Source organism: Melozone crissalis, unplaced genomic scaffold (genome assembly GCF_028551555.1).
Source record: "Melozone crissalis strain CALT ecotype California unplaced genomic scaffold, PUWL_Pcris_2 ptg000033l_1, whole genome shotgun sequence".
Classification (NCBI taxonomy): Eukaryota; Metazoa; Chordata; class Aves; order Passeriformes; family Passerellidae; genus Melozone; species Melozone crissalis.
Genome location: NW_026535811.1, coordinates 16,768,509 through 16,794,718, shown reverse-complemented (window position 1 = coordinate 16,794,718; position 26,210 = coordinate 16,768,509). Strand labels below are relative to the sequence as shown.

Genomic DNA, 26,210 nt, shown 5'->3' with positions numbered 1-26,210 from the left:
AGGGGGAAAGGCTTGTTGATGAATGAGGAGGATTATATAGGCTGAAGCCTGAACTCTGAACCATTAAAATGTCTTATCCAACCAGTCAGACTGGGAGCACAACAGGGACACTGGTGGGGGAAATTAAAAGCTGCAGCCATTGCTGCTTTTGCATATGCTTACCCTGAATATTTAACCCTTTGCCTTTCACACTCTCTTCCACGGTAGGGAGGTGTAGAAACTGAAAGGAGGAAGATTTTCAGTTGCCATATTTTTAAAAAGGAATCTGAATAGGTTTTCCTCCAGGTGCCCTTGAGGAGGGTGCCTGTGGAATGTAACTCATTTCAGTAAGGAACTCATTTAAATGAGGAGCTGTTATTTGCATTTTACTACTGTTTAATGGAGAATGAGGTATAAGGCAGATCCCCTACTCCTTCATGGAGAAAACACTGCAGAGAGTCAATGCAAATTAGTGCCAGAATGAGAGGAAAGCTGAAATCAGAGTCTAGGCCTACATTCTGCAGCTGAAGTGATCTTTCTATTTGAAGAAAATTTTCAGTCTAGAAGATGTCTCTCCTGGTTTCTTGGGGATAAAAATCCATATCACAGGACTGTTTTACTGATACTACTTTGCCCACTCCTGCCAGTGTCTGTAGAAAGATCAAGCAATAAAAAAATCACTCCTGCTTTTCACCATTTTGGACACATGGGTTAACGACAGCTGGAAGAATAATGCTGAGGAGAAGTGTCTCTTAAATTAACTATTGTTTTTGATGCCTAAAGGTATTGGTTGTGCCACAACTAAAATTTTCCCCACAACAACATAATTATATGCAGTGACAAAGTGTTAATAGGAGTAGATGAGTTTGGCCAAAACAGTTGGCAGAGATCACATCATCTGCTGCATCTTCCCCAAGCCACCTGCATCGAGTTGCTGAGTGTGAAATGAAATGAAAGTTTGTCTCTCAACAAGAACTGTTGTTTACTCTTGAAATGCAACTGCCTCTCACTCCTGTGAAGTAGGTAAGCAAATAATCTTGTGTAGACTCATATAAGCAAATAATTCTGTGTAGACTCACATAAGCAGGACTCATGAATCTGAAACTCTTAACACAAGATTTATCAGTGATAGGGGAGGGCAGACCAACAGCTGGGGCTTGCATACATGCATTGGTTGGGAAGAAAGTCCCCAGAACTAAGATGCAGAGGTGTGATGAAGATTAGACCCCACAGCTGCTGAGGACACCAGTGGAGCACAATGGAGACCCCCAGGGCATCATGGCAGGAAAAGGTCACAGGGAAGTTCAGGAATATTGTTTGTCCATGCATTCTGCCAGAACTTTCCAAAGTTCTGTCAGAATGCATGGACAGCCTGAGCAGGAGGGACGCAAAGGGGCAAGGCAGAATGTGAAAAACCCTGTGTTTCTGCTGTCTTCTGTAGCATGTTTTGATATCATTAGTCTTTTATCTCTTTCTTCATTTGCAGACTGTGTTCCGGTCTGGAATGCTTTTTCATTCAGTGCTTTTTCTGAATGCTTTTTCAGCCTCTGGAGTCCTGGGGGTTTTGTACAGATTTTCTATTCCAAGAGCCCATTCTTTTAAAACGTGAACCTGTAGCCAGAAGTGTATGAATTCTGTTCATTACATAACCTGTCCTCTTGATCTGTGTTGGTGTGCCTTTCAAACCCACTGCAGGTGCCTGCCTGGGGGCTCTTTGCTGTGCCTGTAGTCAGCCCATGAGCAGCAGGTGTGTGGCAGCCAGACAGACCTGTTCTGCAAGTGTGTGCCGTCCTGTCAGCTGTGTGTTGGACATCCCTGGGGAGACAGCTGGGGAGACCTAGAGCAGCAAGGAGCCGAAGCTGGGCGGGACTGGAGCAGAAAAATCAGTGAGGAGGAACTTAATCATAAGAATTACAACCCTACCAAAGGTAATCATCAGAGTTACTGGGAGTGGCCTCACAAACTGGGAACCGGCAGCAGGAGAGCTTCAGGAAAGACAACCGCAGGGCAAGGGACTTGGTGTCACTCAGGTAAGTGAGAGAAAGCTCTTCTGGAAGATCAGCCCATGAATATTTATTTCTTAAAATACTTTTAATAACATAAATGTGACCTGAATTAGAAGGTGGTTGTACTGTAAAGTCTAAATGTCTGGGTGTGTGCATGTACATATGTGCATGTGCTTACTGCTGGTAGTGAAGCTACTTACAGCCATTTCTGTGATCATAATGGTGTTGGGGTTTAGGAAAAAATAAAAGAGGGATGTCCTCTACACTCTGTCTGATTTGAATGAAATGGCTCACAGGCCTTTTTTAAAGAGGAAGAAATTAACCAAGTAATTAAGTTTTGTATAAAATTAGTCTCAGTTCACTGAAACAGGGTGATGCTATGCATGTGTGTATAAATATGCCCAGTCTTTAGTTAAGTAATACATGCCTCGGGCTGAATTCAGAACCAATTACCATTTTACTCCCATCACTGTTGCTTGATTGTAATGCAGTGATCTCTAACCCAAAGTGGTGCAGATATCTAGATTTTTATGTGTTTACCTATATGTGCATGAGCTACTGATTAAATTACAAACAAAATCTGTGTTAGATCCACCAAGAAACATCCAGAACTTAGGAAACTAAAACTAAAATTATCTACACAGCTTCAGGTGTCCATGAATTTATGAAACCAGATTTATGTAGGATTTCTGAAACCTTTAAGCAGTAATGTGATGTCATAGAGTGTTTTTATCACACAGTTGGTTTCTCACAACAAGAGCTATATGTATGCATGGTCCTTTGAAACAAAAATCCTTCATTCTTCTCATGTTCTGTCATAGCTTTTGCTGTCACAGTTTTCCAGAATTTCTGTATTTGTGCTGGGGTTTGATACAGGCTTAATACAGGCAGCTACCAGCAAAATCAGAGCTCAGTCAGCAGGGAGACATTTTCAAAAGTAGTATATGATTTTTTTTTTCATAAAAGGAAGCCATAGATAATAGTGTACTGTTGAAAGTTTGGCCTCTAGACTTTTTATGGCCTGCTCATTAAGGGCTTCAGCGTAATGTACTCCGTGGGTTTTTTTTATTATTTTAACTCATTCTTCAGATTACCTGTGAGGAATTACTTTGGGTGGCCTTAGTTCATTGGGAATGTTGAAGATATATGTTAATTTTCCAGAAATTATAGTAGTCCATGTCTGCATTAGAAAAAATATCTTTGTCTTAATCCTTATTCAGGTTCTGTACCATTTCACACTTCTGTACTTAGATTTCCTTATGCAGCACAAATAAATTAATTTTTGTAGATGATCTAAGCAAAACCTAGCACTGTAAGAACTTGTATATCTCCACTGAAATGGTGCCAGTTAGAGGTAACATTTTTAGCATAAAGCACAGCAGCAGTGAGTTCTCCTGACTCATTTTTCAGTGCAGTAGTGACTGTTAACTTTGCCTGTTTTTCCTGCTCTATTGAATGGGAGCCAAGTTTCCTCTAAGTAACCACCTGCTCAAATAGCAGCATGGGCCTCATTATTTGCTGTTTTCTCTGTGGTCTAGCTCTTCAAAAGTGGTCAGCCTAATTTTCTTCCACTCCCTTAATATGCTTCTGTAGCAGCTAGCCTAAGTTTGATATTCCAGTATTGCTTTTAATTTTGGACCAAGAGAAAATATTGTGTTTCTGTATCTGATTTTTGAAACACTGTTTTCTTATAGGGTGTTACAGCTACCAGCTGTTTCAAAAGTGAGTTATAATACTAAATCTTTACAGCTGAGACAGTGCTACAGCAAGCCACAGGATATTATTTTTAGTCCTTGTTCTCAAGGACAGAAGGACTCTGGTGTGGCTGGTCAGAATTTCCCATTCAGCGCAGGTGAAGATGCTGCTTGGTGACCCACAGGTGCATTGCAGTGAGAGATGAGGTGACTCTGTGGGCCAGGGAAACCTTGCAAAAGTGACATGGTCTGTTGGAAATAGTCTCTAAGGTCTTCTGCTGGCAGAAGAGACAAAATATGCAGTCTAACAAATGGATGGCTGAAACCCGTCAGGCTCATTTTTTATTTGTTTTGGATGCTGCTTTTAGTAAACAGTGGACATGGCAGGGGAAAAAAAAATCTCTTTTTCAGTGTTTGCTTTACAGTGGTGCTTTATTCCTCCCTCTTCTCTGACATTCAATGTCCACAACTGCCCACACCTGTGGTTTCCTGCTGCTTTGGTTCCTGAAGTTCCCTGGTGGCTGCTCTCCCTTCCTGCTGCACAGCCAGCACAGTGCGCTTGTGCAGAGCAGTTGCCAAAGCCTTGACTGTTGACCATGTTTAAAGGTCAGATAAAAGAGGAGGTAAATAATAAAAGCAGCAGTGAAATAGTAACGGTCAAAGCTGGAGAGCAAAGTTTTGCCACTGCAAGAAATTGAGTAGCAGACATAAGGTTTAAGGATTTGTCTTTTTCAGTCAGGCAGTGTGCTGGACTGAAGTTACTGAATTACTCAGCTGTTCTTTATGTGCCTGTAGTCACATTAGGGCTGGTCCTCCCAATTGGTGCATGAAAAACAAGTGTAAGAATACTTTTATAATAAAGTGGTATGCAGTTAACGTGGGACAGGATGTCTGGAGAAATAACTGCATTAAGTCCATGTCAGCTCATAGCATTTTTATAGGGTCTAATGAAGATCTAGATGAATCTTAGCCTTTGTTTTTGTCGTATTTAATTAATCAGCTGTTTCTTTAGACCTTTAGCTAATCATTACACAAGGATTTGCATGTTCACACTGATGATGGAAACTGCTCATAGCTTACAAATTAGACATATTCAGGGGCAAAACTGTATATTTGCTGTGAATATGGACAACTTAACTCTCCTGAACATGGCAGGAGAAAGCAGCAGGCAGCTTCTGTGTGGGCATATTCAAGCTGTCTGTTCCCATATATTTCATGGGCGTCTTAAGTCTTGATATTTCTTTTCAGTCTTCACCACAAAGTTTGTCACTCAGGCTTCTTAAGTCTTCATCCTGGCACTTGAAATAACATAATGAGAACTTCAGGCCATAAAATGTCAGAGAGGATTGATGATTTTAGGGCTTTACAATTGTGTGAATGCTTCTGCTATTGCTAAGGGGTCAGTATCCATCTGAGAATGAATGACAGGGGACGGGAAAAATCATGGTAAGGGTTCTGCTGGCACACAGTGCTTGTGGATCTGTGCTGACACAGGGAGTGGTTTCACACTGCAGCTTTAGATGAATTAGCCATTCACCCCTGACTAATACCAGCCACTAAAATGGCAGGAAATCACCATGGCAAAAGAGCAGTGGATTTTTCCTGCTTGGTTAGTGGTTTGAATCAACTTACCATGTGATCAATTGCACAACTGAGGGCAAAACAAGCAATAAGAAGACAGCAAAGACAGGAGATAATCCCTTCTTTTGGCATTGGTGAACACTTAATTCAGCTCAGCTACATTCACATTCACTATTTGGGTTTCCTAAACTGGTTTAAGCAGCTCCCACAGCTGCCACTTCTAGCTGCTTATTCCTGTCCCTGTGTTGCCCTCTGTGCTTTGTCTAAATTGCCAGGGCAGCAAAACAGCTTGGCAAGCAAACACAGCTGGAAACAAAATGCTGCCTTTTCCCCAGGTGTTCATCCTGTTGGCAAATGTGCACAGAGGGGCAGTGTTGGTGTAGGATGGGGGCTAATTAACCTGGCACTGCTGCCAGGCTGTGGAACTGCTGTGCCACGTGTAGTGCACCAAGCAGCCTGCTAGGAGCAGTTTGCAGGTGACTGTAGTTCAACTTCTGCTAAGGTTTTGCCTTGTATTTCCCATTGTCTAAGAGCAGCTGCTTCTGCTATTTTTAGGTACTGTGGTCTTCATTGTATATTTAGTTTTGACATCAGGATTTGGGTTCAGAAGGGTCAGAAGGCTCTGCAGGGGGAGCTGGACAGGCAGGATCCATGGACTTAGGCCAGTTGTGTGGGGTTCAACAAGGCCAGGTCGTGGGTCCTGCCTCGGGTCACCCCAACCCCCTGCAGCTCCAGGCTGGGGCAGAGGGGCTGGAAAGATGGGAAAGGCCCTGGGGGTGCTGGGGAGAGCGGCTGGACAGGAGCCAGGCGTGCCCAGGGGGGCAGGAGGCCAATGGCACCTGGGCTGTGCCAGCCCTGGTGTGGCAGCAGGGCCAGGGCAGTGACTGTCCCCTGGGCTGGCACTGCTGGGGCTGCACCTCAAATCCTGGGGCACTTCTGGGAACCTCAGGACAAGAAATGGACATGGAGGGGCTGGAGCGTGTCCAGAGAAGGGAACGGAGCTGGGGAAGGGGCTGGAGCAGCAGGAGGGGCTGAGGGAGCTGGGGGGGCTCAGCCTGGAGAAAAGGAGGCTTGGGGGGCCCCTCTGGCTCTGCACAACTCCCTGACAGGAGGGGACAGCTGGGGGGGATCAGGCTCTGCTGCCAGGGAACAAGGGACAAGACAAGAGGAAACAGCCTCAGGTTGTGTCAGGGGATGTTTATATTAGATCAGGAAAAATTTCTTTGCTGAGATTCATTAAACATTGGGATAGGCTACACAGTGAAGTTGGTAGAGTCACCATGCCTGGAAATGTACAAAAAGCCTGTGGATGTGGCACATGAGGGCATGGTTTAGTGGTGGACATGGTGCTGGGCTGGCTGTTTGATTTGATTATTTTAATGATCTTTTCCAATCTCTACAATTCTATGAATTCCAGTGAGTGGATTCAGTCTGTGTAAAAGAATATTAAAAAATCCAGTGGAATAAAGAAGCTGACATTTAGTTAAAATTGCACAAATTCTCTCATGCAAATTCTAAATTGAAGTAACACAGTGTATATGTTCATATGATCTAGACAGCACTGATCTTGGTACAGTGTTAACGCCCAGGCAAGGAAAATCAGAATGCCAGTGAGGTACAGATTTTGAACCTTTTAAGATATTTTTGTTACCTTTATCCTGTCTTGGTACTGGAAAAATGTCTTCATCTACTAAAATAAGTAGTTGAGCACTGTCAGTAGTCGTGCTCTGTGTTGAGTATGCACATAAACACGTTAGTTCCACATAGCTTTTGTGCATCTCCCTTTGCAAAAAATATTAAATGTATAATGTGAGTTCTGTGGGATTTCTGAGTTACCATTCTCCTTGTGAGGATAGGAATGTAAGAACTGCAGTGATGTTACTGTTAGACAAGTAAGCTGCAGAAACAGCCTAGTACAGGAATTTATTTAGTCTTGGCCTGAAAAGTAGCACTGAAAGGCACTTCAGAATTACCACAGTAAGCAAAACTTCTTTTTCTGCTTGCTGAGTATTGTGAGAGGATAGAGAGAAAGAGTGTAAGTGGGCTTCTGTAATCAATCTTTCCCAGTGCTTACACCTCCATAAGAAACTGCAGCACATGGGAGTGCCAGAGCAAATAAAGTGCCAGTGACTGCCAGTGTTTTCATTCCTGAATCCCATGGTTCTGCCCTGAGTGTGGTTGGAAAACATGAGTGCCACCCACTGGCATCACTGCTGGGAGGTGCATGAAGAGTAGGGAGGAACCTTTTTTACAGAGAGGGACCAGTGTAGACGTGGCTGCTGTGTCAGAGCTTTTTCCATGGATCTTTGCTGCACTCTCTGTAAGCACAAATGGGAGTGTATGTGCTCTTGTGTGCCTGTGCATGTATGGTGTGTAAATGTCAGTGTGCATTTCTAGTAAGCACCTGTATAAAGCCATTGGCAAGTTTTAAAATGGAGCTTGGACTGTTCATGACTTAGACAATATGACTGCTGGCTAATGGTCCTGAAGTCTGTGTGTACCTGAGAATGAAGGAAGCCAGGACTGGTCCTGTGTATTTGTGTGTGGGTGTGTCTGTGTGTGTGTGTGTATTAGAGCTGAGGTGGGTTGTTTCAGAGTGCTTGCTTTCAGAGTGTACCTGAAAAGCTTGGTATTATTGCTGTGTTATTACTCCTTTGACTGGATTCCTGGTGTAGCCAAGCTTGGAACCAGGTAAATCTGCTAGCACATTAAAAATGAAATTAAATAAAAAAAGGAAACTGACTTTTTGTGATACCTTAAAACACAGGTATATTCCATTTGCCTCTCTCCACTGTCTCTGATGTGCAACTGGTAAAGAATATTTTCACTTATTAATTTTAAGCATGAGAACAAACTGTTAAACATTTCATCACCAAATTCCATAAAATCAATGCCCTGTATTTGCCATTGAGGTTAATTGCCTAAAACTCATAGCTGAAAGCACAGTAGGTGCTTACAGGATAGAAGTCACAGTTCCAATAAAATGTTCTAGATAATTCTGTTTGCAAAGCTGTTAAGTCTTACATTTTGGCAATGTTTATAAGAAGCAGTGACTAAACAAGGTGCATGCTTGTGCAGGCTGTGGATTTTCAGCTACAAATGCAGATGAATTGCAGATGTTGTATTCAGAATACCTACAGACTTGGCAGTGCTCAGGAGTTGGTACCAGAGAGCCCTAATGACAACTCTTTTTTCTCCTTGTCTTTGTACAGCAACAGTAGGAGTTGTGGCAAGGAATGTAGTCAGGAATGGCATTTTCTATGCATGCTGCTGATCTGTTCACTTGTAATAGACCAGAAGATAAAATGCTGAGCCATTCTGGCATCTTAGAAATGTGTTAGCTAGGAGGGTATTAGATGTTCTTTAAATATAATTAGGTTCATATCTATGGATTTTTGTACATATGCCAGCCTTCAGGACTAGGGGTTCTCATTTGCTTGTGGAGCACTGTAGAACAAGCTTAACCCTAAATTCTCTCTGGTCATGCAGTGCATCATCCTTAGGATGTGATAGTGGATGTCCTGTGTCATTCTGCAAGCCTTCAAATCCAGTGCTGCTCCCTGCAGCCACTGATTGTAAGGGGTAGAAAGCTCCCTATTCACTTCACTTCTTGATTCACCATCATCCTTTCTCCCAATAAACTTTGTTATTATTCTTTATGTCTGTGCAGAAAGTGGGGGCTGGAGGCCTGCTTGCTTGTAACTGAACATGGCAGGGGATGTGAAAAGATTCTCACGGATGCTGCTGGAGTGTAATAGCAATGACAAGCTATGTGGTAAGATTCACACATTCCTTTAATAAGATTTCACATGCTTGCAGGAAGGCCAGGTTCACTAAAAAGTGTGCCAAGCCCTTTCTTCTCCTCCACTACATCCCAGCCCACACAGAAAGATTTGATGGAGCTTTCCCTGCGTTGTGTTTCAGGGAAGAAATGTTTATGGGGATGAAGCCTCTGTGGCTGGATTAATATCACATAATTTCAGCCATTTTAGAGAATTACTACTTCGAATGAGGTGTACAGCAGTCATTAAAGATTCCCTGCAGCTTCCCAAAGGACCAGTTTTGTGGGATTTTGATTTCATGACTTTCTGCCATCTTTGGGAACAGAAAAAATGGTCTTAACCACCTCCAAATCTGGGATATGAGAAAGATAGATAGTTACCTTCACAAGCCTTGCTAATTGCAATGTCTTCCAGTCAAATTCCAAAGGTGACCACACCTAGTTTCCTTTAAAATGCTCTGTGTAATTTTACTGGAAGGAGCCGGAGCTGCAATTGCACGTGATGACACAGCAATATCCAGCCCGTGCCATCTCCCTGCTGTCCTGCTGCCAGTGCTGTTTCTGTTTCACTGGTGGATGTGACTTCAAATGACTACAATTCCTGGCCTGCATATTAAAGCATCTAAATAAGTGATGTTGGGTGTAGGAGTATTAGTGACTTCATACTAAACATACAGTTTAGGTACTCAGCACCTTTGAAAAATAAGGTGGCAGCACTAACAGTGTTCAGTTATTCCAGAAGATGGAACACACACTTTTGGGGCTGAAAGTTACTGAAATGGATTGTTCCTACATGGTTACACAGAACCAGTGTGCTGCTTACTCCTTGGTTTTCCATTTTCTTTCTCTGCTGGCAGTTGTGCGTGAACATCAAACGGAAGTGATCGTTGTCCCAGTTCTCCTGGTGGGACTTTTTGTCATTGTGCTCAGTGTGATCCTCTGGCTCCACTGCCGTGGCCTGCGAGCAAAGCAGGAGCAATCAGCACCAGCCAGAACCCAAGGTAAAAAAATGCTTTTCAGCCAGAGGAAAGAGTACTGGTTTCAGCCAATACAATATGGCCAATACAGCCAGAAGCCAATTCAGTTTCCCCATCACTTGAGCTGTTAGGCAAAACCATTTATAAGGATCCTGAGTGGCATTCAGCAATCCAATAAACATTAGAAAAATTGTGAACACTGATTTACTTCATTTTGCAGCAGCAGTGGTGGAAGCTGTAGTGTAGATGGACCTGAGAAAATCTAAAGCATCATGCCATGTGGGCTGTTTTATGTGCTGTGGTAACATCACAAGAGCTGCAAAATGTATTTGTGTAACAGCTCCTGGAGGCTGCTGCAAGGAGAGTTTTACTGGAGTAATTAAGAATGCTAGTAATTTTGGTGTAGATTACACCTAGTTAATCTGTTTTCTGTACTGCCATTTAAGAAATTTAATTTCAAGCTGCTGTCACCCTCTTCCTATGGAGATAACATGAAGTAGAACAGGGTGAGGGGGGTAGTAGGTAGTAGAACAGGGTGAAGTAGAACTGGTGAGGGGGTAGGGGAAGGTTTGTTGGCACACGTGGCTGTGTGGAAATGAAAATACAGTTCTGAACTAATTTTGTATATGTAGAGGGAAACAGATCTTGGGCCTATATTAAGAGAAATAACTGAGAACTGGTAATAAAAGAAAATGTTCATTGCTTGAGCACATGGAATGAAGTACAAATGTGTCTTATCTATAAAGGTTATGTAGTTAAATATGGGAGAAATTTCTAGACTGCTTCTGTGTTTTCATCAAATAGAGTGGGAGATAAATTCTTTGTTGTCTTCAAGGGCCAGGATAAGTAGGATAAAATAACAGTTCCTTATTTTGCCCTGATTTCTGAAACACTGTGGAACATAAATTAAAGAGCATGGAAGGATGAACATTGCCATCTATTACAAGAGTTCATCTGTCTGCTTTTATGCATCATATGTGTTTGCTTTTGTCAGTGACAAGAAAGAATCAGCAGGAACCCTGCTCAACAGAGAACCGCTACATCCAGCTGAGGGAGAGCTCTGTGGAGAGCCTGCTAAATTCTGCATCCTTGACTCTGAAAGAATTAGAGATACCACGAGAGAAACTCTTACCAGACAGCTTGCAGCTGATAAAACTTGGTGCCTATGGGAGCATCTACAGAGCACAGTTGGAAACTGGGAGCTCTGGAAAGACTAAGGCTGTGGTGTTGAAAGCCTTGCAAGGTATGGGCCGTGGCCAGGATCCACTTTGGTACAGTCTCTGTATCCCAGACATGGTGCTGGGCAAAGCGTTGCCATTAGTTCTGGGCAAGAACAAGTTATGTTCAGTACAGTAAGTCCGAGATGTTCTTGTAGGAATGTCTTGGTAGGATTAAAGATTGCTGACCATGTTGGTTTTAGCTGTCAACCTGTTCTTTGCTACTTCCATTTGTTGTTGTTTTGTTTTCAATTTGTTTTCTTTTGTTCTCTCAGATCCAGCTAGTCCCCAGAAAGTGAAGGATTTCTTGGGAAGGATTAAATTCCATCAAAATCTTGGCCATCATGAGAACCTGGTTGAATTGGTTGGATGTTGTGTGGACCAGCTCCCACTGTATATGATCATGGAAGATGTGTCTCTTGGTGACCTGCTGACATTTCTGTGGACATGTCGGAAGGTGAGTCAAAAGAAGTGATGACAGAATAGCTTCTTAAATTCCTTAGGTACATATCTATCCATAAGTCATAATTTTTTTTTTCATCTCTCCATGCATCCCTCTATATCAATCAAAACTATTTCTGTGCTCCAGAGAAGTTCTACACATGTCCTACTTGGCAGACCATTGAAGGGCATTGCAGGCACTGGAATGAGAATGAATTTATAAATTCACCTGAATTCCTAAAGTTTTAAATCACTCCAAATGCTTTTAAGAAAGCAGAGCAGTTACAACACAGGGGAAGGTCATGGGATGATAACTAATTGGTAAAGACAGGAAATAGAATATAAGAATGAAAGGTTGGCACTTGCACTGAAGGGAGGTCAGCTATCTAGGGCATAGTGCTGTTCATTCTGTGTATTAATAACCTAAAAATGGGATGACAATGACGTGAGGATATTTGCTGATGATTCCAGCCAGTAAAGCCAAAGGCAGACCAAAAAGAATTGCAGAAGGATCATCCAAGATTGAGAGACTTGCCAATAAAAAGAACAGGTAAAATTCAGCAGAGTTAAAAATGAAATAATGCACAGGAAGAAGTTTCTTATATATGAGTGATGGCTTCATGTCTGCCCATTGCTGATGAGTGGCAAAATCTGGTGGGATGAGGTCTGATAGTATGAAAATATGCAGTCCAGTGAAAATGTTAACTCAAGCTAAAAAAGAGCCTAAATATCAGGGGAGGTTTAGATTGGATAGCAGGAGGATATTCTTCCCACAGAGCGTGCTGGGGCACTGAACAGGTGCTCCAGGGAATGGTCACAGCTCCAAGGCTGTCTGAGCTCCAGGAGTGTTTGGACAACACTGTTAGGGACAGGGTGGGGTTGTTGGGATGTCCTGTGCAGGGTCAGGAGTTGGACCCTGTTGTCCTTGTGGGTTGCTTCCACTTCAGCATATTCTGATTCTATGACTCATTGTTACAAAAGGCACAGAAACAAAACTCTGCTATTACTGTCTAAATCCATCACTCTCCTACATCTGAAACTCTAAATAGAGAAGGATTGCTTCCTGTCCTGTTCAGCAGAAGGTCCAGGTGGTAGGAAATAAAGCTAGTACATGCCATGTTCAAAACAAACAAATGGAGGTGATTCTTCATGATCTGAGGATTTGACTAATGGAATGCCACTGACTGCTGTGGATACTGACAGTTCATATTAGGTCAGTTATGGAAGGTAACATTTCAAAGGTTACTGAACATGTTGAAACCATAACCATCTAAGGAAGTTTTTAAGTAGAATGTATCTGTGGGCTGTAAAGTGGCACAGGAAGAACATTGTGTGTTTACCTTATTCTCTCTCTCATCTCTCACTGTAACAGGCAGGGTGGTAGGAGAGATGGACCCAGGTGCCCAATTCATGTGTTAGAAATGTGGTTTTCTACTCATCATTCTAATTTATAATATAACTTTCATTCATCTGTGTGGATTGTCATTCTTCACTGTCATTCTGACAATTTCTGTCTAACATTAATTTTTTCCTCACGTGTCAATTTGCCCACTAGTATCTCTAATATATTTGTCTTACTCAATATACCCTCAGCATCACCCATGCATGTCCTCCTACATTTCAGTCAATTTATGAGCAATTGTGAGAAAGAGTGGCATAAGATTAGATAGATTAGAAGAAAACACTCCCCACAATCCTACTGCTGTGGCATTTGTTTGAACCAAGGTCCCTTATTTTGTGTCTAGGATGTAATGGGAATGGATGGTGTCCCCTATGACCTCACTGAGAGGCAGGTATATGAGGTTGGACAGCAGGTTGCAGCAGCTCTGGTAAGTCTGCTCAGGTTGGTTGCATTTTTTCCTTCTTACTTGATTGCAATACAAGTTTGTGCCATGGCTTAAGTCTTCTTGGCCTAAGCACTGAGAATAAAGGCTTTGTGAAAATATGCTTCCTTTATGTTGCTGAGCACATGTAACTCCACAGTGTTGAAGACAAGCATAAACTCAGTGAAAATTTGTATCAATTAAATTTCCTGTTTTCTTTCTTTTCCAATTTCCCAGGCTTATCTTGAAGAAAAGAACTTGTTCCATGGTGACATTGCTGCCAGGAATGTCCTTCTCCATCACAACTTCACTGCCAAGCTCTGTGGTTTGGGCCTGGCCTACGAAACTCACACACACGGTGCCAGCTCAGTCACATGGAAAGTGCCCGTCAAGTGGCAGGCACCAGAGAGGCTCCTGAGCAAACCCCCTACCATCAAGGCAGACATGTATGGCATCATTTTGGGACTAGAAGTTCACCTGTCTCTTTCTCTCCTTTATGTATCATTTCATGTCCTGAAATTCACAGGAAGGCAGATCTAGTTTCAGCATAACGCTCCACTTTTACAGCTCATTCTTTCTCCTGTCTGCAGGCCATGCCTAGTTTTAATGTATTTAAGCCAGCAAAAAACATCACCTTGTTTTCTTTTCTTGCAGATGGTCTTTTGGAATTCTACTGTATGAAATGATTACATTAGGTAAGAAGATTTAATGCTAAAAAAAAATACGTGAGGAAGCAGCAAATTAACAAGACCCAAAATCTCTAACTTTTGGAATGTAAAGTCGGGCCATTTAAATAAGCACCTTCTTTTTTTCCAATTTGCAAAGTCTCATCAATTCCTTTTAGACCTTCTGTTATTGTGAATTGTGGTAGAAAAAACCCCGATTTTGACAGGGAAGGAAGGCAGTCTTGCACAGAAGCTGCTCTTTCCAACCACTGCCATAAAGTTTTCTACTGTTGCTCCTTTTGCCCTTCCAGGTGCTCCACCATATCCTGAGGTGCCACCTTCTGACATCTTATCCTACCTGCAGAAACAGAACATTATGAAGCAGCCCTCGAGCTGCCAGCTAGCCATGTAAGCCACTCTCTTTACGGACAATCGAACATGAGGTTGGCAGAGCTAAATGGAAATGGGACATAAAAAATGAGATTTTACACAAAATTTCTAAGTCTAGAGTATACTGAGAGTAATCTGTTAGCTGAGGAGATTTGTGTCTGCCACATCTCCTTACTGAGTTCTGCTGCATAAAACCTCTGTGGCCAAAAGCTTTCTGTCCTTCTGCTGAAAATGACACTTGTTTCCATTCCCTTCTGTTGAAAATGACACTTGTTTCTGTTTGCTTAAGTGTCCTTGCAATTTGCTGCTCCGGTGCTTCCTTGCAAGGTACAGCACTGCTGGGGAATGATTTTTCTCTTCAAACTTATAGGATATTCTCTGAAGTGAACAAAGTATCCAAAAGGAAGATCTAAGGTACATTTCTTTGCATGAAGACATAATTTCATCATTTCATGATTTACAGGTACTGCATCATGAGGTCCTGCTGGCAGTGGAGTGCAGCTGACCGGCCTTCCCCAGCACAGCTCTTGTGCTCCCTGGAAACAGCCATGAAGACCAGCAATGGGCACACAGTGCTGCAGGTGCCTGAGCCAGTGGTGCCTGAACTCTATGCTGATGCTGCTGGTGTTGATGTGCACAGCCTGGTGAGGGAATACACAATCCTCTGAAGGGTCCTTTCATATTTTGGTAAAGGAGGAAGAAGTCTCAGAGTTTTCCCTTTCTAAATATTTTGAAGCTCAGAATGAGGTGTATATGTTAGAAGGGATCTCTTTGTTCTTCAGACATCTATAAAATCTCCATGCCAGACACAAGAAACTGTTATCATTATTGTTAAATCAACCTGTTGGTGTCATTCTGCCAGTGGTCATTTGGGAGTAAAGTGTGTTTAGGAAGCTGTAGAAAATGAAATGAGAAACTTGAATTAAAGGAGTGTTAGGTTTGTGTGGCAAGGTTTTGGTGATAGGGTGGATGCAGAGATGACTTCTGTGAGAAGATGCCAGAAGCTTACCCCAGCTCCACAATGGACCTGCTACTGGTCAAGGCTGAGCCCTTCAGCAACACTGGTAGCACCTCTGTGATTACATATTTAAGAAAGTGTAAAATATACTGCACAACAGCAGGTGAATGTGAGAGGAGCGGCTCTGCAAACCCCCAGGGCAGGGCAGAAGGAGGGGCAGGAGCTGCTCCAGAGCTGGGATTACCCTGAGATTCCGTGGCTGAGCCCCTGCAGCCCCTGGAGGGCAGGGAGGGTGCAGAGATCCACCTGCAGCCCCTGAAGGAAACCACGCCAGAGCAGGGGGATGACTGGAGGCTGTGACTCCAAGGGAAGCCTTGCTGGAGCAGAATCTGTCCTGGCAGAATCTATGGAGAGAGGAGCCCTGCACCTCATGGAAAGGGACTCATGCTGGAGCATTTAATGAAGAACAACCCTTGCAAAGAACTTATGTTGGAGAAATTCTTGAAGGACCTACTTTCCTTTGGAGGGACCTCACAATGGAGCAGGGAAAGCATGTGAGGAGTCCTCCCCCTGAGGAGGAAGGAGCAGCAGAGACAATGTGAGATGAACTCACCACAACCCCCCATTCTCCCTGCTGGATGAGAAGAGGTAGAGAAATTGGGAGTGAAGCTGAGCCTTGGAAGAAGGGAAGGGTGGAGGAAGGTGCTGCAGGACTTGGTTTTATTTCTCATTACACTTCCTAATTTGATTTGCAATAAACTAATTTTTCTCAAGTTGAGTCTCTTTTGCCCATAGCAGTAATTGGTGAACAATCTCTCACTGTTCTTATCTTGACCTGAGGGCCTTTTGTTTTATTTTCTCTCCCCTCTCCGGTTAAGAAGAGGAAATTATAGAGTGGCTGGATGGGTGCCTACCATTCAGCCAGAGTCAACCCACCATGAGGTTTCTGGAAATTTTTCCCATCTTTTCTGTCCCAGGAAAATGCATCAGTTAGGTATTTGAAAGAGGAGATGTCCTGGGGAACATGCTGGGATGGTATTCAATAATTCTCTGTGATTTCTTCAGTGCTTTATACTCTAGCTTCCCTTGGGAGCATGGGCACTGTTTTCAAACACACAAACCCACAAAAAACCAATCCCCACACCTCCCTGCCCAACAACAGCAAACCCAAGAAAACCCTTCATGTCTGTGGATGCAGAAGCTGTTACACAAATATCATACATCTTCATGGAGAGTGTGCTTTCTGTGCAGGCCAGGTGAGTACTCCAAAGCTTATATGAAACTTTTTGATCATTGATTTTAATGGACATACAGACATCATAAAAAATTATGCTTTTCTTACTTCTATTTCTAAAGGTGACGGTATCTTAGGGTTTTTTTTTTTTTCTCTTACTATTTTGGCACTTGGAGCATTAAAGGTCCTTGCGAAAAAAGACTAAATACACATTAAAGGAATACTTTTACCATTCTGTGTGAAGAGTGGAATCAGTGTTCACTCAGCATCCCCCCACTTAGCATGATTCTTTCCATTCTGGTTTCCATCAAAACTTGTTGGTCTTCTTCCAAAGACAATGGTAAGAAGTTTTCTATTTTTAATGCAAAATGACATGAATGAAATAGTTGTTCTTTCTATGTCGCTAAGGCTTTGTGGGAAATTATGTTTGCTTCCCTAAATAAATGTAATGTGAGTTCATACAGTACATGTGTCACCACTATACACTGGGACATTGCAAAGTCCATTCAAGAGGAAGCAGTCAGCTTTCTGGCTTTTCCCATGGTGTTGGCTAATTGCCACCTGGATCTTCATAAACCAGTTGGTGTAAATCTGACCTGGAGAATTGAGATACCTTCTTTTCCAAATGGTAAAATAATAACATCCTTTTCTCTCTCCCTCACTTGAAGACAGGTTCAAAGCTGCCTGGTAAATTAGGTCAAATTCACAGTTATCTTTGATGAATAAACTATTCATTTAAAAAAGCATTTGATTGGTTCAAACCTCCCACTGAAGAATGGGTATTCAGAAAAGTCTTGCCTGTGAAAGGTGGGTGTGTGGCAGGTAATACAATCCCAGAGCTGTGAAAGCATCCCCAGTGCTGCTGCAGACCTGACAAATAATGCACAGGGAGCCTTGTTAAACAGAGAGCTGAAGGTAACAAATGCAGCACTGTTCTCAGAGCACAGAAAGCAATGCTCTGCTTTACACAAATGCTCATATTTTATTTCTGTTGTGAAAGCTCTGATCAAGGCAATCCATGGGAATTCAGATGCTGAGCACCTCACAGCCTCCAACAAAAGATCTACTTTGGTTTCCCCTGCAAGCAAATCTGTGCCAAGACCCTGCTTATGAAATTGCCCACAAAAAGGCCTTTTCCTGCTGTTTAATAAGATGTGATTTCATTTCCCTTCAATAAAGTGGCCTTATTCATTCAAAGAATGTAAGCATTCTTACTCTGATTTGTCTTCCCCTGGTTAATTTGTGTTGATTTGAAAGTAACTGAATCTAAATTACAGTAAATTTGATGCTGGCATCATGTAATTGTACATGTGGAGTTACCCTAATTTAACTGCTGTCCCTGCTTTTTAAAGTAACCTATACAGAAATCTTTTCCACATAGCAGTCTCCATTTTAGGATCAATGTAGACCCACACATCAGTTTCTCCTTAGTGAACCCACTGAGGACTTGGTGGTAATTTTTTAGTTGTTTTGTGGAGAATCAGGGCTTTTCAGTTTTTAGTAATAGACTTTGTTTTAATTGTTTAATTTGAATATTTTGTTCCCATCAAAAATGTTGCCTTTTTATTATTATATTTCATTTTCTCAAAGATGACAGGGCCATCTGCATAATTTAATTAGTTTCTGATGGATTGTTTCTCTGTTCTTCTTAAATGTAGATTACTTTTCATTGCACATAAAGCCTTATCTCCTACCTGTCTTCTTCAGGCATCTGATCAGCTTTACAGTGAGAGACTGAATTAGATCCAATGGATTTCCTAAGGATGAGGAAATCCTGTCCAGAGCAGGCAGAGTGAAAAAAGTGGTCCAAAAAGTGACAACAGACAGGAGGCACAGATATTAAATTTTCCTGATATGATTTGGCTTCACCATGCTTGGAATTTTTTAAACCACATATGAGCTTTGAAAGTCTTTGAACTGCAAAATCTTCTTTGTGCTACAGTGGGCATGTTGCAAAGGGCTCTTGTTCAGCCACATGAAAGAGAAGTACTGCAGTACTCTTGCTTTTCTGAATTCACAGAATTGTATTTTTGGTGAGGGCTTTGCTTTAGTCATGAGAATGTGAGAGTGCACTGGTTTATGTGCTACCTCCTACAGCTTGTGGTTTTATTTATAGCAGGTGCTGCACCATCAAGAAATAGCAATAATCCACACACATCTCCCCCAACTGTCCAAGGCATATAAAAAGGCTACTTTTTTCACATAAGTTTCATGTTACTCTCATATTTTTGGATGGTTTAACAGGTCTTTCCATCTATGATAAAAGGAGGTGAGCTAGTGTTTTCCCTTTGCCTTGTTTTTAAACAGCTCCTCCTTCTGCAAGGGGCATTTTCCTTCATAGAATCATGGAGTCATAGAATGCCCTGAGTTGGAAGGGATCCATGAGGATCACCAAGAGGAATTGTTCATGCTGATGTTAAACCCAAAATAAATAATGAAGGGATGAAAGACAAATTGCCTGTCTTGATTTTTCATTTTGCTAATCTTTTAATGTACAACAGTTTCAGAAATAAAACAGTGCAGAATTTCACATCCATCCGCTGATATTATGTGGAAAATGCTCCCTCTGTTATTTTATGTGCACCAGGTTTCTGTCTCTGTAGCTTATTATGCTCTTATGCATTTAAATGGACCTTGATTGGGTGACTGTAATGAAGTGGATGTGCTCAACTCCCATATGGCCTTGCAGAAATATTTTTTTATTTGATCAGCTCCCTATGATTAGTTCTTCAAAATTCAGTACATGGAGGTGAAGGATAATGCTTGGGTAGGTAAGAAGAGAATACTTTGATGTGCAAAGGCTATAGCAGAGCTGTCACCACTGGAGAAATCTTTCTTAACTTTCCACCTGAATCATTGCAACAAGAATGAGAGCAATTAGATATTTATGCCTGAGCCTGGTCGTGGTCGATTGTTGCTTTTTTCTTTACACCAATAGCATGTCCACAGCTGAGCTGCAGCTCTCAACTCTTGACCTCAGCCTGTCTTCAAGATAAGCCGATGTTTCCTGCCTGGTTTAAATTAATGTCTTCAGAAAAAACATTTCCTGTGAGCTGGTGTTATCTTTTCAACGCGTGGATTTACTGTGGTTTACGATTTGTGAGAAAAAAAAGATGAGCTAGATACAGGTTGAGTTGTCTGTGATCAAAGGTTTTTTTTTGAATGTGTATTTTTGAAACAAAGGTACTTCAGCTCCAAGCTGGAGAAGAGCATTTAGTTTGATGAGTTAGGTTTAACAGGTGTAGTTACTTAATTTCTTCCTCATGTCAGGCTGAATGTCCTGAAGTTCCCTGTCTTCTTGAAAACATTTGCTGCCACCTTTGTTTTGTGTCCTGCTTTTTTGGAACAGACCATTGTTGAGTTCAGTGGAGCAGCTCCTTGAAAACCAGTCCCATCCTGAGCCTCTCTTCTCTACAGGAATCTCTGCCATGGTGGGATTTCTTCCATGAACACAGACTCCTGAACAGACCAAAATTTTTTCTCTTAAAGTCCAGGCTTGATTGTGATTTTGTTTTTGTATTTTTCTCTTCTTTTCAGGAACTCCAGCATCTCATGATTACTGCCCTGACCAGTTCTTCTCTGTGTTCTTAAAAACAAGAGGAGTATAAGTAGAAAAAGAAGGGAAAGGAAATTAAGAAAAAGTGTGGAAAATATTTATATGTTTGAAAATTAGGCATGTATATTCCTGGTAGCCTATAAAGTAAAAATAATCACACACATTTTAATAGAATTATATTTTCAAATTTTAATAATTCTCAGAATTAACATAATTAATGATTTGTGAAGTCTCCTGTTCTGAAGGTACTATAGTTTCTATTTTCTGTCTGAAGTCCTGACCTAGCTTTAAGCAAACGTGAACACAAATCAAAGAGTTGAGTGGAAAGGCTGATACTGTTGGACAGGTCAGTGAAATTGCTGTTGTAGAAAAGGGCTGGCAGTACAAGCATATGATTTTAGTAATGGATTCCACAGATTGAACTTTTTCAATATATTCTCTTGCTCCATGAACGTGACATTAGAAATAGCTCAGAGTTTGGTGCAACCATGGCAGGAACAGGTTGCCATGGTTGTCACTACAAATCTGAAATGGTAGAGCTTTGTTCTGGAGTGGAAGAATTCAAGTTTCCCATGTGGGTCACCACAATAATTATTTCTCATCTTGCAGTTGCCCTGTTTCAGTCAGAATGGCTGCTTTGCCACCCCGCAGAGTCACATATGGAGAAAAGGACACAGGCACCACCTGTTCTACTGTTACATTTCAGCTTCCTCCTGTGGAGTTAAGGTAACCCCCCTCAATTTTCTTGTCTCAGTTCTCAAACTCTTGTGTCTTGCTGTGTTGTTAATATAAATAAATAAATGGATATAATTAAGGATGTTGATACAGATCAAACACACCTGCATTGCTTTCATTAATGGTGCTTGCAGTGAAAGAGAAATGCAATCTCACTAAAATTATCTCACTAGAATTACCTGTTTGCTAAGTGAGGAAATTTAATTTCTCACCTTTTTTATCTTGGTCAAGCCTAAATTGCTTATTTATGGGATGTGAAGAATGCTAGATTACTTCACTCCCCTGTCAAAGCAAGTTTCCCTCAATGATTTATGGAGCATCCATCAGAGCAGCAGTTTAATCACTAAAGATCATCCTCTTTGTGAGCTATTGTCATTGCTTAAACCATTTTGTATTCCAAAAAGCTGATGTATGACATCATTCCTTATTTATATTACTGTTCTGTTAATAATATGCTCTATCATTAGAAATTACTCCAAAGTGCTGTGATGAAAGCTTAGCCAACCCTCAGGGAAATCCAGATCCACGTCCAGGCTTTGTGGCAGATGGGACTTCTAAATTCCAAGTAAAGCAAAGTTTAAAAAAGCAACACTTAAAAGCATGTGACAGGGATAAGAAGGAGCACTTCTCTCTGAATGTGAAACACAGAACTGCCAAGAAACAGCGAATACAAAGAACAGAGGGGAACAGGGACATCAAGAATAAAGGTAAAATCTGTTAATAATGGAACAGATACATGCATTAGTGAATAAGCAGTCTAGCAGATTTCATGTCTGAATTAGAGATGTGCATTTGTATGCTATGTTTTCCTTTCTGTCCTGCTGTTTGAGATTGGGCAGGATGGGCAGTTGAAGGTAGGTTGAAGTTGCAGATTTGCAGCTCCAACAGAGTGATCTAAGAACTTCTGTTGGTGCTGTATCAAAACACTCATGGTATTTGGACTTCCCTTCAGATGGAAAGCTGAGTTGTGACTGATCAGTAATCCCCTACAATGGGGTAAGTCTCAAGGGAGGGACTCTCAAAGGAAAGTGCAATGTACTGATTGAAGTATGCAGTGACTGAATTTTTTTGATTAACATTTGTATCAGTTGGGTGGATCAGCTGATTATATCAGCTGGCTGTGTGAATTTTTGTTCATGAGTTAATCAAAAGAGTGTGAATGTTTTTCTAAGTTAACCAGACCACCATGGGGACAGTGTGTATACATATATATAGCCTGATTAGCCTGATACATATTTCTTCCTGGTGCTAGTCAGTGTTGCAATGGTGAACATATCATAAATTCTGCCAGTAAGAACCACATTTGTATTGTGATTCATGTCTTTATTGAAATTGCTACATTTTGTTAGTTTGCTCTTGTATTGTGCTTCCAACACATAGCTGTGGTTGATTCTGCTAAATCAGAATCTCATGAAACATCACATCTTCAAATAAGCAAATTTGTAATTAAAGGTTAAATTATCAATGTGTGGAATATCAAAAAGAACCCTGTCAGACATTGTGTGACTCTGACATGAGTGCAGGCTTGAGGTAAACTGACACTGCAGTTTGACATGAATTGTATTTTTAGAGCTGGTCCCATTAAAGAAAACCTCACCTTTCTCACTTTTATGTTCTTTTTCTTCTTGTTAGGTTCTCCTGTTTCATCTACTGTGGAGGCCCTGGGAGGCACCCCCGAAATTAAGGAGACACAAGAATCTCCCCTCAAAAAGCTGTTAAGACCCCATTGGCTCCCTCCCCTGTTCCTATGTCTGTTCCTATGTCCCTGAGCCACTCCCTCCCTATTCCCCTGTTGGCCTTGATCTTTGTCAGCCCGGCCCTCTGGGGACAGAGAGGAACCTGGACTCTCGACAAGTGAGTGCTCTGGGACTCTGAACATCTCACGCTGTGTGGCTGAATTAAACATCTGTGGGTATTATACAAAGGTTCTTTTTGCTTCTTTACCCTGGGCTTTACTAGCAGCAATTCAGGCTGCAACAATCTACTACCTGCTGGATTGTTGCAGTGATTCTAGGGATCCTCTTCATGGCATTGCTGGGAATAACAGGGCATTTTATTACCAAGGGTAAATAAATCTCCTTCACTGAAAATACTTCATTTGTCTGTAGAACTTTGTCAGGGAGCACAGCAGAGCTCTTGAAATCTGCTCATTGGTCCAAGAAGAACATGGACCTCTTCTCTTTAAAAAAAATACATTCTCATGCCTATTTCCATCTGGATAATGGATGCCCTTCACAGATTCCTTCAGAGACTCTGATTTTTTGCCAGTCTCAGAAGAGCTCCAGGGATGGCATCATTGTAACTGGGGAGAATAATTGTCTGAAAGAACACATTTGTGAAATGTGTTTGTAAGGAACTGGGCATGACTCTGAGTGGGAAGAGACATGTACGACTCTTTTTCAGGCTGCCCATGTCCATGCTGCCCTGAGCAGTGGGTGACCTACAGAGGCAGGTGTTACTCCTTCTCCAAGGAGAAGAAGAACTGCAATTCCAACCTGGAATCCTGCTGGGCACAGGGAGCTCATGGTGACCAGCAGTACCAGTGAAATGGTGGGTGCCTTTGCAGGGGCAAGGGCAGGATGGAGTGGGAGCAAGTCCCAGGCACAGTTCTGGCAGCTCCTTCCCTCTGGGAGGAAGGGAGAGTGTAAAAGGCTCCTGGACCCACCCACCACCTCCTTTGCACTGGCAAAGACAAGGCTTTCCCTTAGACACTTGGCAAGAGAGATTTGTTTCTTTCTGCCTGACTCAGCTGAGTTTTGTTTGTCATGAGTTCAGCCCTCAGAACCCACAGACAGAAACAGATGGGAAGCTGCCTGGCACTCTGAAATGCCAAGTCTCACAAAGCAGGTCCCTGTAGGAAGGAAGGGAATAGGTGTGCACACTCAGAAATGGCCCCAAAATTTCGCCTCTCACACAGTGCTTCTTTCTTTACTCTTCAAAACCCATGACTTGACCTGGTTTCTCTGAATCTACTGATCTCTCTGCCTTCCCATCCTTCCTAGGACTTCTTCCAGGTACTACACACCAAATCCCACTGGATTGGTTTACAGAGGGACACCCATGGGGACTGGGCCCAGGAAGACAGCTCAAAACTGAGTGACGAAAAGCGAGTATGGTGTTTCCTTTGTACTTTTAGATAAAACACCTGAATTTTATATTCTTCCCCCCTCTGCCATGAAAAGTCTCCTGGTATTCAACAGAAGTCAGCCAGCAATGATCACGGCTGCCAAGGGATGTTCAGAGTGGCCATGGTAAGGGCCATGCAGCTAAGGGCTTCCTCCTGCCCAGCTGCCGGAGCCCAGTGGGGTGCACGTAGGCCTGGGAGTCTCTATCCCAGGCTAATGGACACAGCTGCTACACTCCTGTCTGTAGTTCCACCAGAGACAGCACACATGCAAGCAAAGGACTGTGACACAGTGATTGTGCCTGTAATCACCACCTGCTTCCAGAGGCTCAGACCCATCCCTTGCTTCACCTCCTCCCCTCTATTTCCTTCTCGTCCCCTAAAAGCTCCTCAACAAGTTTTACAGAGGCCCACCTTGAATGTACTCAAATCCTCCTGCTCCACTTTCACCCTAACTTTCTTATCTGTCACAAAGCCCAGGATGCTCCTGTCCAAAGCTGTGCCTGGAGGCTTTTGATGACCCATCAACTAGTAGCTGAAGACTTTTGGTCTTTGCAGTTTTGTCTGTTATTTCTTGAATGTTTGTGTCTGTGGATTTCTCTCTCATAATTTTGTCCTCATTATGCTGTTTTGCACTGAACGAGACCTTGATTGGATAACCTTAATGAAGCAGAGGCTTCCGCCTTTCACACACCCATACAGATGATTTTAACTGGATACATTAACTGAGATACTTCATACTTTCTGTACCAAATGCCTTTAGTAGAAAAGCAAAAAGTCCCTCGTGGAACAGAACATTTATCTCTGTAGTGATAGGAAATGGAGAGCCCAGTGTGAGACTGGTGAGCTGCAAATCTCACATTGAGCTCCAGGCATCACAAGTGTCCCAGGATGGATCCTCCCTGACATCAGCTCATGAAGTCCAACTGCAGCAGGTCTCTTCCCTCCAAAGATGTGAGATGTTCTTCCCCCTGCCAAAGTGGGGATCCCTCTGTGGTGTCACCCTGCTTGTGTGCTCTGTCTCCCATACGGTCGAGTCCACCAGCCCTGTACAGAACCGCACTGTTCTGCTGAATGGTGCCATCTATGCTTCCAGCTGTCAAGTCCCTGCCCCATGGATCTGTGAGAAATCTGCTCAGTGACCTTTGTGGACATTGTCTGAGGGAGTATTCTTTGGAGAGCTGTGCTAAGGCCTGATTCCTGTGAAGTTTCTCTGAGAAGTGCTGTGCTCCTTGCTCCTGTGCCACCTCTGCACTGCAAGGAATGAATGCAGCTTCCACAGGAGGTCTGAGTGCTGCTCCTGGCTCCATTCAGGATCACTCTGGTGATGTTCACATTCATAGCCCTCCCCTAGTGACAGACAGTCTTCAAGGTGAGGAGAAGGGGGAGGAGAGATTTCTCAGAGTCTCTCAGTCATTTTCAGAGGTACTTGAACGCTGTGATTGCTGTTTTGAAGTCCTAGGCAGAGGTGAGCTTGTAATCTGTGAGCTCACACAAGCTCTGAGTTTATTTCCCTCTTTTGTGACACTGGTGACATGCACCAAAGCTGAAAGCTAGCTTGGAGTTTGAAGCTGGCCTATTTCTGCAAGTGATCAGATGATGTCCATAGGACCTTTCTAACCTAAATTCTGCTGTGGTTTATGTTTGTACCTGGAGAAAACTGGAGCACGGCTCCTAGTGTTACGTTGCTGTGTAAATAGCTGCCAGGGAGTGAGCCTGCTACCCTGCTGAGCTGAAAATAAACATGAATTGCTTCTAACAATTTCTTCAGGAGTCACTTTTTCTGTTTTCCTCCCCGAGATTACTGCTTAGTGCATCCATTGATTTATAAAAAGGCAAAATGGTGGCAGGAACAGAGTCAGGAGAGCAGGAGGTAAAATACTTTGCAACAACACTGCAGCCACAGCGACTGAGCAGTTTCCTACCCCAAGGGATTAAGGACTGACAAATTTACCTTTTTTCTGTAGCCAAATGAGTGCAGCCCTTCATCTGCCAGTCCCTTTGTCCTAAGGCCCACCTCGGCCATGGTTCAAGTGCCCTGCACCACCC

At 42.5% G+C, this 26,210-nt stretch overlaps 1 protein-coding gene and 1 pseudogene across 1 annotated transcript; both read left to right on the top strand.

The window, feature by feature from the left end:
• Positions 1-7,515: 7,515 nt before the first annotated feature.
• STYK1 (serine/threonine/tyrosine kinase 1) lies at positions 7,516-15,680 on the top strand. The gene is made up of 10 exons (XM_054282055.1): positions 7,516-7,580; positions 8,931-9,035; positions 9,899-10,042; positions 11,013-11,261; positions 11,511-11,692; positions 13,422-13,505; positions 13,737-13,945; positions 14,154-14,194; positions 14,476-14,572; positions 15,018-15,680. The coding sequence occupies exons 2-10, from the start codon at positions 8,969-8,971 to the stop codon at positions 15,220-15,222; spliced, it is 1,278 nt and encodes a 425-aa protein (XP_054138030.1). The 5' UTR covers positions 7,516-7,580; positions 8,931-8,968; the 3' UTR covers positions 15,223-15,680.
• A 3,809-nt stretch (positions 15,681-19,489) lies between these two features.
• Positions 19,490-25,351, top strand: LOC128940424 (killer cell lectin-like receptor subfamily G member 1; annotated as a pseudogene).
• The last annotated feature ends 859 nt before the right edge of the window (positions 25,352-26,210 follow it).